At 45.4% G+C, this 14,570-nt stretch overlaps 1 protein-coding gene across 1 annotated transcript; it reads left to right on the plus strand.

The window, feature by feature from the left end:
- Positions 1–10,169: 10,169 nt before the first annotated feature.
- LOC112808234 (C-C motif chemokine 13-like) lies at positions 10,170–13,633 on the plus strand. Its single transcript, XM_025851240.2, has 4 exons — positions 10,170–10,297; positions 10,882–11,747; positions 12,293–12,407; positions 12,848–13,633. Exons 2-4 carry the CDS (start codon positions 11,672–11,674, stop codon positions 12,951–12,953), a joined length of 297 nt encoding a protein of 98 aa, XP_025707025.1. The 5' UTR covers positions 10,170–10,297; positions 10,882–11,671; the 3' UTR covers positions 12,954–13,633.
- The last annotated feature ends 937 nt before the right edge of the window (positions 13,634–14,570 follow it).

Here is a 14,570-nt window from a genome sequence, read left to right on the forward strand (position 1 = left end):
ATGTAAGTCAAGTCACTTACTATTAGAGAAGTTTCCATAGACAAAATATAGGAATGTCAGAAGGCTACGGAAAAAAAAACCCAAAACACATGTTGTCTTGACCTGAAATTAGAGGTATTGGTGCAAACTCAAGAATGTACAGGTAGATGATAGATGATAGATAGATAGATAGATAGCTAATAGATAGATAATAGATGACAGATGAAGGGGGTTGGTAGAAATACACACATAGAGGCGGAGCCAGATGGCAGAGGAGTAGGAGACCTGGATTTCGTCTGGTCTCAGGAATTCAGCTGGATAGGGATCAAACCATTCTGAACACCTACGAACTCAACAGGAGATCGAAGAAAAGAATAGCAACAACTCTCTGAACAGAGAAGCGACCACTTACTGGAAGATAGGACGTGCGGAGAAGTGAATCCGAGGCGATATTCGGGAGGATAGACGGCGGGGGAGGGGGCCTCCGTCGGCCACTTCTGGCAAGTGCTAGAGCCGCGGAGCACAAAATCGGAACCTTTAGAAGTCGGCTCCGCTGAGGGACGTCGCTCCAGTGGCTAAGCGGGGGGTGGAAACCTCGCGGGACAGTGTGGTCTCAGGACCCTCGGGGTCACAGAAAGACCAGGGGTGCCTGAGTGCAGCAGAGCTCCCAGGTATCGGAGCGGGAAAGCCGGCTGCAGAGACGGAGCTGAGGTACAGGCTCTCATCTCGGGGTTGCCATAAACTGTGATCTGCGGCACTGTCGGGCCACTGCTCCTCCAGCAGGGACCCAACAAGCGGCAGAGCTGGGGAGATTCCCTTTCCTCTCCCAGGAGGAGTGGCGCGGAAGGGCACCGCAGGGATCTGCTGGGTTTGGAGACTCCGCACGGGGTCGGGTGCCAGAGATAGAAACGCTCGGTCACAGGCCGGGTGAGCACGGAATGCGGCCGGAGACCAGGGAGACGGGAGTGATTACTTTTCTTTGGGGGCACACTGAGGAGCAGGGCCCCAATTCTTAGCTCCTCCGGGTGGAGATTGGGAGGCCGCCATTTTCACTCTCATGCTCCAAAGCTGTACCAAGAGCGTGCAGGGAAAAAAAGCTCCTGACAGCAAACCCAAGCAGCTTGCTTAGCCCGGACCCACAAGGGCGGGGCAATTCCGCCTCCGGCAAAGACATTTGGGAACCACGGCAACAGGCCCCTCCCCCAGAAGATCAGCAAGAACAGCCAGCCAAGACCAAGTTTACCGATCAATTGAGAACGGCAGAACTCCAGCGCTAGGGGAACACTGCACATAGAATTCATGGATTTTTAACCATGATTCATTAGTCTTTCAAAGTTATTTTTTTAACTATTTTTTTATTTTTCTTTTTCCCTTTTTCAACCAACATTTTATCAATCCCTTTTTTAAAAAACAACATTTTTATTTTTCATTTCTAGAGTCATATTCTATCACTTCATAGTAGTTATCCTTATTTTTGGCATATATATATAAGTTGTTCTCTCTTTAAAATTTTGAGATACAGTTTCTTCTAACAGATCAAAATATACCCTAAATCACTAGTGTATGGCTTTGTTCTAGTCTCCTGCCTGATCACATTCTCTCCCTTTTTTTTTCTTTTTCTTTTTAAATCTTCTTCTTTCTTTTTTCAAACAACTTCTTATCTTATCAATTCCTTTTATAAAATCTTTTATAATTTTCATTTTTACACTCATATTCCATCCCTTCATTGTATTAACCCTTATTTTGTACATATATAAGTCTTTTTTCCTTTAAAATTTTAGGAGGCACTTTCTTCTAACAGACCAAAATACACCCAAAATCTATTGTGTGGCACTGATCTATGCACCAGCCTGATCATATTTGATCATATTCTGTTTTTTTTTGTTTTGTTCTGTTTTTGTTTGTTTTTATCTTTTTCTTTTTCTTTTTCTTTTTCTTTCTCTTCCTTTCCCTTTCTTTTCCCCTGGTTTCAGGTCTTTTCTGACTTGTATACAGTATATTTTCTGGGGACATTGTTAACTGGTTAGCATTTTCTTCTCTCATTCATCTATTCTCCTCTGGACAAATGATAAGACGAAAAAAATCACCTCAGCAAAAAGAACAAGAGGTAGTACCGTCTGCCAGGGACCTACTCAATACGGACATTAGTACAATGTCAGACCTAGAGTTCATTATCATGATTTTAAAGATAGTAGCTGGGCTTGAAAAAAGCATGGAAGTTATTAGAGAAATTCTTCCTGGAGAAATAAAAGAACTAAAATCTAACCAAATCGAAATCAAAAAGGCTATTAAAGAGGTACAATAAAAAATGGGGGCACTAACTGCTAGGATAAATGAGGCAGAAGAGAGAATCAGCGATATAGAACCAAATGATAGAAAATAAAGAAGCTGAGAAAAAGAGAGATAAACAATTACTGGATCACGAGGGCAGAATTCGAGAGACAAGCGATACAATAAGATGAAACAACATTAGAATAATTGGGATCCCAGAAGAAGAAGAAAGAGAGAGAGGGGCAGAAGGTATATTGGAACAAATTATAGCAGAGAACTTCCCTAACGTGGGGAAGGAAACAGGCATCAAAATCCAGGAGGCACAGAGAACCCCTCTCAACATCAATAAAAATAGGTCAACACCCCGACATCTAATAGTAAAACTTACGAGTCTCAGAGACAAAGAGGAAATCCTCAAAGCAACTCAGGAGAAGAGATATGTAACCTATAATGGTAGAAATATTAGATTGGCAACAGACCTACCCACAGAGACCTGGCAGGCCAGAAAGGACTAGCATGATATCTTCAGAGCACTAAACGAGAAAAATATGCAGCCAAGCATACTATATCCAGCTAGGCTGTCATTGAAAATAGAAGGAGAGATCAAAAGCTTCCAGGACAAACAAAAACTAAAGGAATTTGCAAACACGAAACCAGCCCTCCAAGAAATATTGAAAGGGGTCCTCTAAGCAAAGAGAGAGCCTAAAAGCAGCATAGACCAGAAAGGAACATGGACAATATACAGTGACAGTCACCTTACAGGCAATACAGTGGCACTAAATTCAAATCTTTCAATAGTTACCCTGAAGGTAAATGGGCCAAACGCCCTAGTCAAAAGACACAGGCTATCAGATTGGATTAAAAAACAAGATCCATCGATATGCTGTCTGCAAGAGACTCATTTTAGACCCAAAGACACCCCCACATTGAAAGTGAGGGGGTAGAAAACCATTTACCATACTAATGGGCACCAAAAGAAAGCTGGGGTGGCAACCCTTATATCAGACGAATTAGATTTTAAACCAAAGACTGTAATAAGAGATGAGGAAGGACATTATATCCTACTTAAAGGGTCTATCCAACAAGAACATCTAACAATTGTAAATATCTATGCCCCAAACATGGGAGGAGCAAATTGTATAAGGCAATTAATAACAAAAGCAAAGAAACACATTGACAACAATACAATAATAGTGGGAGACTTTAACAACCCCCTGACTGAAATGGGCAGACCATCTAAGCAAAAGATCAACAAGGAAATAAAGACTTTAAATGACACACTGGACCAAATGGACTTCACAGACATATTCAGAACATTCTATCCCAAAGCAAAAGAATACACATTCTTCTCTAGTGCCCATGGAACATTCTCCAGAATACATCACATCCTAGGTCACAAATCAGGTCTCAACCAGTACCAAAAGATTGGGATTATTCCCTGCATATTTTCAGACCACAATGCTTTGAAACTAGAACTCAATCTCAAGAGGAAAGTCAGAAAGAACTCAAATACATGGAGGCTAAAGAGCATCCTACTAAAGAATGAATGCGTCAACCAGGAAATTAAAGAAGAATTAAAAAAATTCCTGGAAACCAATGAAAATGAAAACACAACTGTTCAAGATCTTTGGGATACAGCAAAGGTAGTCCTGAGAGGAAAATATATAGCAATACAAGCTTTTCTCAAGAAACAAGAAAGGTCTCAAATACACAACCTAACCCTACACCTAAAGGAACTAGAGAAAAAACAGCAAATAAAGCCTAAACCCAGCAGGAGAAGAGAAATCATAAAGATCAGAGCAGAAATCAATGAACTAGAAACCAAAAGAACAGTAGAACAGATCAATGAAACTAGGAGCTGGTTCTTTGAAAGAATTAACAAGATTGATAAACCCCTGGCCAGACTGATCAAAAAGAAAAGAGAAATGACCCAAATCAACAAAATCATGAATGAAAGAGGAGAGATCACAACCAACACCAAAGAAATACAAACAATTCTAAGAACATATTATGAGCAACTCTATGCCAGCAAATTAGATAACCTGGAAGAAATGGATGCATTCCTAGAGATGTATCAACTACCAAAATTGAACCAGGAAGAAATAGAAAACCCGAATAGACCTATAACCACTAAGGAAATTGAAGCAGTCATCAAAAATCTCCCAAGAAACAAAAGCCCAGGGCCAGATGGCTTCCCAGGGGAATTCTACCAAACATTTAAAGAAGAATTAATACCTATGCTTCTGAAACTGTTCGAAAAAATAGAAATGGAAGGAAAACTTCCAAACTCGTTTTATGAGGCCACCATTACCTTGATCCCCAAACCAGACAAAGACCCCATCAAAAAGGAGAATTACAGACCAATATCCTTGATGAACATGGATGCAAAAATTCTCACCAAAATACTAGCCAATAGGATCCAACAGTACATTAAAAGGATGATTCACCACGACCAAGTGGGATTTATCCCTGGGCTGCAAGGATGGTTCAACATCCGCAAATGAATCAATACATTACATTAACAAAAGATACAATACATTAACAAAAGAAAGAACAAGAATCATAGAATCCTCTCAATAGATGCAGAAAAAGCATTTGGCAAAGTACAGCATCCTTTCTTGATCAAAACTCTTCAGAGTATAGGGATAGAGGGTACATACCTCAATATCATAAAAGCCATCTATGAAAAACCTACAGTGATTATCATTCTCAATGGGGAAAAGGTGAGAGCTTTCCCTCTAAGGTCAGGAACGCGGCAGGGATGTCCACTATCACCACTGCTATTCAACATAATATTACAAGTCCTAGCCACAGCAATCAGACAACAAAAAGAAATCAAAGGCATCCAGATCGGCAGGGAGGAAGTCAAACTCTCACTCTTTGCAGATGATATGATACTGTATGTGGAAAACCCAGAAGACTCCACCCCAAAACGGCTAGAACTCATACAGGATATTCAGTCAAGTGGCAGGATATAGAATCAATGCACAGAAATCAGTGGCATTCCTATACACCAACAAGACAGAAGAGAGACAAATGAAGGATTCGATCCCATTTACAATTGCACCCAAAACCATAAGATGCCTAGGAATAAATCTAACCAAAGAGGCAAAGGATCTGTCAGAAAACTATAAAATACTCATGAAAGAAATTGAAGAAGACACAAAGAAATGGAAAAACGTTCCATGCGCATGGATTGGAAGAACAAACATTGTGAAGATGTCAATGCTACCTAGAGCAATCTACACATTCAATGCAATCCCCATCAAAATAACATCCACTTTTTTCAAAGAAGTGGAACAAATAATCCTAAAATTTGTATGGAACCAGAAGAGACCCCGAATAGCCAGAGGAATCTTGAAAAAGAAAACCAAAGCTGGCGGCATCACAATTCCGGACTTCCAGCTCTATTACAAAGCTGTTATCATCAAGACAGTATGGTACTGGCACAAAAACAGACACCTAGATCAATGGAACAGAACAGAGAGTCCAGAAATGGACCCTCAACTCTATGGTCAACTCATCTTTGACAAAGCAGGAAAGAATGTCCAATGGCAAAAAGACAGTCTCTTCAACAAATGGTGTTGGGAAAATTGGACAGCCACATGCAGAAGAATGAAACTGGACCATTTCCTTACACCACACACAGAAATAGACTCCAAATGGTTGAAAGCCTAAACGTGAGACAGGAGTCCATCAAAATCCTAAAGGAGAACACAGGCAGCAACCTCTTCAACCTCAGCCGCAGCAACTTCTTCCTAGAAACATCATCAAAGGCAAGGGAAGCGAGGGCAAAAACGAACTCTTGGGACTTCATTAAGATAAAAAGCTTTTGCACAACAAAAGAAACAGTTCACAAAACCAAAAGACAACCGACAGAATGGGAGAAAATATTTGCAAATGACATATCAGATAAAGGGCTAGTATCTAAAATCTATAAAGAACTTATCAAACTCAACACCCAAAGAACAAATGATCCAATCAAGAAAGGGGCAGAAGACATGAGCAGACATTTCTCCAAAGAAGACATCCAAATGGCCACAGACACATGAAAAAGTGCTCCACATCGCTCGGCATCAGGGAAATCCAAATCAAAACCTCAATGAGATACCACCTCACACCAGTCAGAATGGCTAAAATTAACAAGTCAGGAAATGACAGATATTGGTGGGGATGCAGAGAAAGGGGAACCCTCCTACACTGTTGGTGCAAATGCAAGCTGGTGCAACCGCTCTGGAAAACAGTATGGAGGTTCCTCAAACAGTTGAAAATAGAGCTACCATACGATCCAGCAATTGCACTACTGGGTATTTACCACAAAGATACAAATGTAGGCATCTGAAGGGGTACGTGCACCCCAATGTTTATAGCAGCAATGTCCACAATAGCCGAACTGTGGAAGGAGCCAAGATGTCCATCAACAGATGAATGGATAAAGAAGAAGTGGTATATATATACAATGGAATATTATGCAGCCATCAAAAGGAACGAGATCTTGCCATTTGCAACGACGTGGATGGAACTGGAGGGTGTTATGCTGAGTGAAATAAGTCAATCAGAGAAAGACATGTATCATATGACCTCACCGATATGAGGAATTTATAACCTCAGGAAACAAACTGAAGGTTGCTGGAGTGGTGGGGGGGTGGGAGGGATGGGGTGGTTGGGTGATAGACATTGGGAGGGTATGTGCTATGGTGAGCGCTGTGAATTGTGCAAGACTGTTGAATCACAGATATGTACCTGTGAAACAAATAATGCAATATATGTTAAGAAAAAAGAAAAAGAAGAAGACAGCAGGAGGGGAAGAATGAAGGGGAGTAAATCAGAGGGGGAGATGAACCATGAGAGACGATGGACTCTGAAAAACAAACTGAGGGTTCTAGGGGGGGGGTGGGGGGGATCGGTTGGCCTGGTGATGGGCATTAAAGAGGGCACGTTCTGCATGGAGCACTGGGTGTTATGCACAAACAATGAATCATGGAACACTACATCAAAACTAATGATGTAATGTATGGTGATTAACATAACAATAAAAAAATTTAAGGAAAAAAAAGAAATATACACATAGATCATAGGGTATGTATATGTTCAACCACCAAACCCTTGTTCAAATACTGCCAAATATTTTTCAAACCTATCACATCAATTTACACCCACACCCACCAGCAATGTATGATGGCTAGAGTTTTTCCACATTTGGCATTGCAACACTTCTTTCTGTTAATTCTTTTTAAGTTAGCCATTCTGCTTATGAGTATAATTCCCCATAATCCACATAGTTGTGGTTTAAATTTTCATTTTACTCATGACTAAGGAGGTTGAGCATCTATTCAAATATTTGTTGGATATCTTCTATCATGAGTTTCTAGACCATGTCTTTTGTCCATTTTTAGAATGATTAGATTTAGATTTTGTCCATTTGTAGTTTTTCTTTTTATTATGAATCAGTAGAAGTATTTTCTATATTCTGAATAAGAATCGTCAGGTGTGCAAATTGAAATACCTTCTCATAATCTGTGTAGTTTTCCTTTCCACTCCCTTAAAGATGCTTTTCTATGAACACAGTCTCCTAATTTTAATATGGTCCATTTATCAGTAATTTCCTTTATGGTTTGTCCTTCGGTTTTCTATTTAAGAAAAATTTTTAAACCATCCATTTCAGAGCAAGTTTTTGTCCCCTGTGAAATCTGTGTAGGCTGGAAGCCTTCACAACCAGATACAATTTTTTTAAAGATTTTATTTGTTTTTCAGAGAGAGAGAGTGAGTGAGCACAAGCAGGGAGAGCAGCAAGCAGAGGGAGAGCAGCAACAGAGGGAGACGCAGGCTCCCTGCTGAGCAGGAAGCCCAACTCGGGACTCAATCCCAGGACCCCGGGATCATGACCTGAGCCAGCCACAGGCAGATGCTTAACCGACTGAGCCACCCAGGTATCCCACGACCAGACACAATTTAAGCCAGGCCTCAGATGATTCCTGTTGGGGCCAGATGGAAAGAAGACATTGCAGGTGGATGGGATACTATAAGCAAATACAGAGATAGGAGAGAAGGTGGTGTGAAGGAAGGAGTAAGGAAGCAGTCTTGCACTGTTTTTGGGAGTGGTGGAGGGACCTCCGTCCTCCAGGGCTACAAACGTGATATTCTCTTCCTCTGTAGGCTTGCCTTTCTCTGGAGAGAGCCAGCCTAGGGGGGAGGGAGGCAGAGAATGCTAGTTAGTGTTGGCTCACTCCCTGCTCATTAGCCACTCCTGCAGTCAGAGATCTGTTCTGTAGAGTGGAAAGGTTGTACTATCTGAATATTCCTTAGAGCTTTAAAGAATGAAATGAGATGGACAGGGAGGAGGGTAAATCCAGGGTGTCCCAGCTCTGCTTCCCTGAACAGTTTTAGTTTTAAGTGGTGATAGATCCCGGCTTGCCAATAAGTTATTCCATGAGAATAGACTTCAGTGGGTAAACAGACCTCTGAAAACCACAACATTGCGTAGTGAAGCCAATTCCAGTATATTCTGATCTAAGAGGGCAGGGCGCTAAGACTTCCCAGAGCTACTGGAGACGGCTTGTAGGATGCTTGGATGCCAAGACGCTGCAGCAACAAAATGATTCTAAAATTACAGATTCTGTAGTTCTGGGAGACTTCTATTGTATAAAGATCATTGAGCTGAAAAAGAGCTAGCTGAACGTCCGCTCTAAACACAACTGAGTAACTGGCGTCCGATCTCCATAAGCTCCCACTCTGACCGGTGGGCCTGAGTGGATTTTCAGGTCTCTAGAGGATACCATCCATTTGGAGCCATCATCAAATAATCCCAGAAGGTCTCAGGATTTCTTTCCCCAGTGCAGAGTCACCCTGGTTCTATGACAGCAGGCTCCTCTGGGGAAGGCTTAGCGAAGCCTATGAGTTTCCAGATTGAGCAAAAAATATTGCCAAGGGTAAAGTTATGCTAAAAAAATTACTCACTGTTTATCTGAAACTCAAATTTAACCAACTATCCTGTATTTCACCTGGCAACCTGGCATTGCAAGGCCCTTCCTGGTCTTCCTGGTCTGGGGATTCCAAGTCTCTGAACCGGCTTAGATGAGCAACCCAATTCCAGAATCCCATGTAGAAGGACAATTTCCAGGAGCAGCTTCTGGTCCTGGGCCCAAACCTATGCCAGTCAGGGTCCTAGTAAAGAATAGATTACACTTAAATTTGAATGATCTGGGAATGGATTGATAAAGAGGTTGTTTAGCAAGATGTGGGCTGAGTGTGGAGAAACCAAAGGGGTGTTTTAGTACTCTGAGGCTAGTAACAATGTGGGGACTGCCCCTAGACCCAAGGACGAAAGGACGGGGGATACCATCCCCACCTTGCCCCCCAGAGAGAAATGAAAGCCATTGGTTGAAGGCTGCGTCCAGGCTGAGGCCCACAGCCCCTCACCTCTCCCACACCTCGAGGAGCTCCCTAGTGCCCAAGCCCAAGCCGAAGCCAGAAGACCTGCAGTCCCGCTGATGCAATCCACATAGTTTGGCTTCCTGGGCCAGAGAAGAGGATGGACAAGAATGGAATGTGTGGGGCACCTGGGTGGCTCAGTCGTTAAGCGTCTGCCTTCGGCTCAGGTTATGATCCCAGGGTCCTGGGATCGAGCCCCGCATCGGGCTCCCTGCTCGGCGGGAAGCCTGCTTCTCCCTCTCCCACTCCCCCTGCTTGTGTTCCCTCTCTTGCTGTGTCTCTCTCTGTCAAATAAATAAATAAAATCTTTAAATTAAAAAAAAAAATAGAATGTGTGTCCGTAGGGACAAGCTTCCTTTCTCATGTCACTTTTGACAAGTGTTTGTGTCAAAGTTACATAAGACTCGTAACATGAGTTGGAGTGCACACTCTTGATTTTCTTCGGAACAAATTGTGTAAGACTGGAATTATTTGGTTTTGGGACGCTTGAAGGAACTAGCTATTAAAGGCTTTGGAGCCAGAGGATGTTTTGTGGGAGGATTTTCAATGACTAATTCCATTTTTTCAGTAGTTTTAGAATTACTCTTTTTTTTTCTCGTTTTTCTTTGGCAGTCTGGTAAGTTATATTTTTTAGGAAATCATCCATTTCATCTAAATTAAATTTATTGGCATAAGGGTCCAATTTTCCTTCTGGAGTCCACGGGCTTTGTGGCGACACCCTCTTCCTTTATCCTGCCGTGGCGATCTGTGCTTTTTGCTTTTTTCCGTGGTCAGTCTCGGGAGAGCATTAGAGGTCTGTCCAAGAACTGATTTTGAGCATCCATCCATCCTTTCTAATGTATATGATTTTCTGTTTCACTTATCCTAGCTTTTTATTTCTGTGCTTTTACCCTCACCGGACTTGTTTTGCTAGAGGGGAAAGACCCACTAGACTAGAAAGCTGAGGGAAAATGATTCCAGGCAGGTGCAAAACATAAGCAAAGTCTGGGAGCCAGGAGGGAGCATGGGGAATGGATCGCTCAGGCCAAGCGTCTTGCCAGGTGGTCTCCTGCAGTCCCAGGCTGCCCCCCTCCCACCGGGCCCATGGGGATGCCCACCCCAAGCTCCAGCTCAGCTACATGCTCATTGCAGGGGGGAGGGGTGGCAGGCACAGAAGCAAAGAGCCCGCTCTGCTCTACCCTGCAACTTCTTTCCCGGCAGGAGCCCTAGAAACTCCATGGTCCTTCCAGAAAACAAGGGGCCTGGACAAATCAGTGGGCTTCAAACCATAGCCCTCTGGGCCTGAGTGGCAGAAGGGGACACAAAGATGTGACAAGAGGAGCCTCTGGCTTCAGAAGCGGGCTTTGATTCATCTCAGGTATGACGCTGCCACATAAAACTGCTTGGAGAAAATCTTCCATGCCCCAGACAGTGGGAAAGGCCGTGGTGATCGTATGTAAACAGACCAGCTTTCTCTTCTGGTGCCACCACTCACTTCCCACAAGGCTTTGGGACAGTGACCTAAGGTCCCCACGCCTCAGCGTCTTCATCTGTGAATGGGCATGATGATAACGGGATACACCCAGTCAGGACTAAACACATCGCCCGTGTAAAGCCCTCGCACAGCGCTCTTTCTCCTGTTGTGGAGAAAGCAACCCACGGGACAGCTCCGCAGATCACTCCCATGGCCAATGGTGGCACATCTGTGCTCTGGCTTCCTCTCTGTGGCCTGGGCAGCTGAAGGATACTGTGCCTGCCCTGCAGCAGCCCGCAACTTCCTGCTTGAAATTCCTGGAAAACTCGGGTAGCCAATCTCCAGGTCAGCACATTCAAGAGTGCCCGGCATCTTAACTTGACCATGACCCTGCCCAGGCAAACATCCCTCTGGGAGTTCCCACCCTCTCTGCTTCCTCTAAAAGGCTAGCAGAGCCACCCGCGTGGCAGAGAAGCTGAGACGGGCCCAGACACCCCCAGCTCTCGCTCACGCCCAGTCTCCCTGCTCCCCGCCGACATGAAGGTCTCCGCCACGCTTCTGTACCTGCTGCTCACAGCCGCCGCCTTCAGCCCCCAGGTGCTCGCCCAGCCAGGTAAGCCCTTCCCTCCCTCCTTCCCGCTCGCTCTCCTCCTTTTTGTTTTCTTCTCCTTCTAGAAAGCCCGAAGCTGAAGTGCCCCACTTCTGAGCCTATTCGAGCAGTGGGAGTCCTCAGAGCTTCACTTGAATGTCTAATTTTAAAGACAGGAAGCTGAAGGCCAAGTTGGGGACAGGAGGGGTCCTACCCACCCACCTCCAGCCATTGCAGAGCCAGAGGAAAACCTAGGCCGCTCGCTCCAAACCCAGGGCCTTTTCTTTGACCCCAGCTGAGCTTCCCAAATGCTGCATCTGGAGCACCGGAGCCAGGACCTGTCCCACTGGCCTTCCCCGGTCAACAACGATGCATCCCCACCGCGCAGCTGAGATGTTCTAGTCCTCCCCCCGTCTCAGGGCTCCGGGCCAGGAGTGCTGGACTTGAGGTGGATAAGAGCCACATCGACCTCTTTCCTTCCCTTTCCCTACAGGCACTTCCTGCCGTATTCAAGCTGATGAAAACCTAGCGCCTCCTAAAACGCTTTTTCTCTGTGACCTTATTTCTAGATGCACTCAGCGCCCTATTCACTTGCTGTTTCACATTTAACAATAAGAAGATCCCCTTGCGGAAGCTGGAGAGCTATCGAATCACCAGCAGCCACTGTCCCCGGGAAGCTGTCATGTAGGTAGAAAAACCCTGCTCATCCCCTACCTGACCACACCCCACCGCATTCCCACGTCCCCTGATCCAAAGTTCCACCCCAGAAGACAGTCATCAGACCACTTCGGGATCTTATACTCGGGGGGTAAGATTTTACCAGACTATGATTGCATCATAAACAGGCCCGGAGAGGGCCGGGTCCTCCACCTGCTCCCTGAATGGGTGCTAGCTCAGTCTCAACTTTGCTTTGGCTGAGGCCAGGCCAGCTTCTCTGGGGCCTCCGAGAAAAGTGACTACTTCCAGAGTCCCCTTCTTTCCACACCCCAGCTTCCTCCTGTCCCGCCCCACAGAGGACCCCTCCCCTCTAGCGGGTGGACCAGGCAGGTTTGAGAGTCCAGGGAGGCATCGCTTGGGTAAAACCCTGATTTCCACCTAACTGTGCAGGCCTCTTTCATCCATAGCTTCAGCACGAAACTGGCCAAGACTATCTGTGCCAACCCAAAGGAGAAGTGGGTCCAGGATTATGTGAAACACCTCGATCGAAAACCTCATACCCTGAGGACTTGAACTCTTCAAGCCACACTAAGACCAAGCCAAGTATGAGAATCGAACGACTGTTTATGCTCCTCCAGCTTCCCCAGCTAGACCCTGGACTAATTTTACTATAGTTTCAAATAGTGTGCTGTTTTGTGATGCAAAAGATGTACTATGTGTTAAGTAATATTTAATGTTATTTGAATTGTTGCTGGTTTGGGGCTTATTTTGAATACTGGGGACCTTTTTTTTTAAAGCAAGGCCTTGAGCCAGTTGCTTCCTGTCATCAGCCAGGGTTCCATCCCTTGTAAAAGCTGCAGGCAGCGGATCTGTCTCCTGCCTAACTCCCCGGCCGATGCGTGTGCCTACAAATCATGGAGATGAAGGGCTACTCCAATCCGGGGAGGGGAGGGCCTTGTGAAAGCAAGGTGCAGCTAAATATGTTATTACAGAAAGGAGAATGCCATTCGTAAGATTGTTGACTTTTTGCAGAAAGTACATCGTGTTTAAAATCTCCCATGGTCTCTGAAAAACAAACGGAGGGTTCTAGGGGGGAGGGGGGTGGGGGGATGGGTTAGCCTGGTGATGGGTATTAAAGAGGGCACGTTCTGCGTGGAGCACTGGGTGTTATGCACAAACAATGAATCATGGAACACTACATCAAAAACTAATGATGTAATGTATGGTGATTAACATAACAATAAAAAATTTAAAGAGAAAAAAATAAAATAAAATCTCTCATGGTGGTGTTTTCTTGGGGGAGGGTAACTTCCAACCAGTAGGGGGCGCTCCAAGGTGGGGGCAGGTGGCTGACAGAGGGGGCTGGCTGTGGGGAGGACCTCGTGGTGGCTGGTGGCTGAGCTGGGCTCATCTGACTGTTGCAGAGGGCCCGACCCAGCAGCCTAGCGTGTTCTAGACTAATGACTCCAACCCCTAGCGTCAGCTTCTAATTGGTCTCTGGCCCCGTGCCTCCCCACTCCAAGTGGTCCTTGGAATGACCCAGGGGAAAAACGAGATGACCCGGTCCTCGTTAGCATCGACCCTGGAGGATACCAGAACACAGTCATAGCAAAGATTCTTCTAGAGGAGGCTCAAGTTGGAAAAGACAGGGGAGGGCCTGGAGGAAATATCCCCTATGGTCGGAGTTTAAGTTCTGGAACAGAAAAGGTAGAGCGCTTTAGAAAGGAAGCTGGAGGTGTGGTTGTAGAGGACTTGGAATAGCAAGGTGCAGAGTTTGGAGTCAGTTCTGAGGGCGGGAGGGAGGGACCTTCAGAGGGTGGAGAGCAGCGGCAGGCCAGGCAAAGTGGCCTGTGGCCGTGGGCAGGATGGAGTTGGCAAGGGAGAGCTAAGCACAGCTCCCTGCTCCACAGTGGCCCCAGCAAGAGGGAGGAGAAGGAAGCAGGGGGGTTGTGGGGGGCGGAAGGGAGGAGGCGGTTGAAGAAGAACGGCCAAGATCTGTGACACGTGCAATGCTGGGGGAAGGAGAGACGCCTCTCTCAGCACAGGGCACCACTTCTCCCCCAAAGCCACCGAGCCGGCCCTCAAAAGGGGGCCAGTCCTGAGATTCTGGCAATCCACAAGTCACTTCCCTCACTTGCTGTACTCCCTGGGGGCCCACAGGGGCAGGGTCTCTGCTTCCCAGATGTTGGC

Source organism: Callorhinus ursinus, unplaced genomic scaffold, assembly GCF_003265705.2.
Source record: "Callorhinus ursinus isolate GAN/ISIS: 27379988/994484 unplaced genomic scaffold, GSC_fseal_2.0 scaffold34, whole genome shotgun sequence".
Lineage (NCBI taxonomy): Eukaryota > Metazoa > Chordata > Mammalia > Carnivora > Otariidae > Callorhinus > Callorhinus ursinus.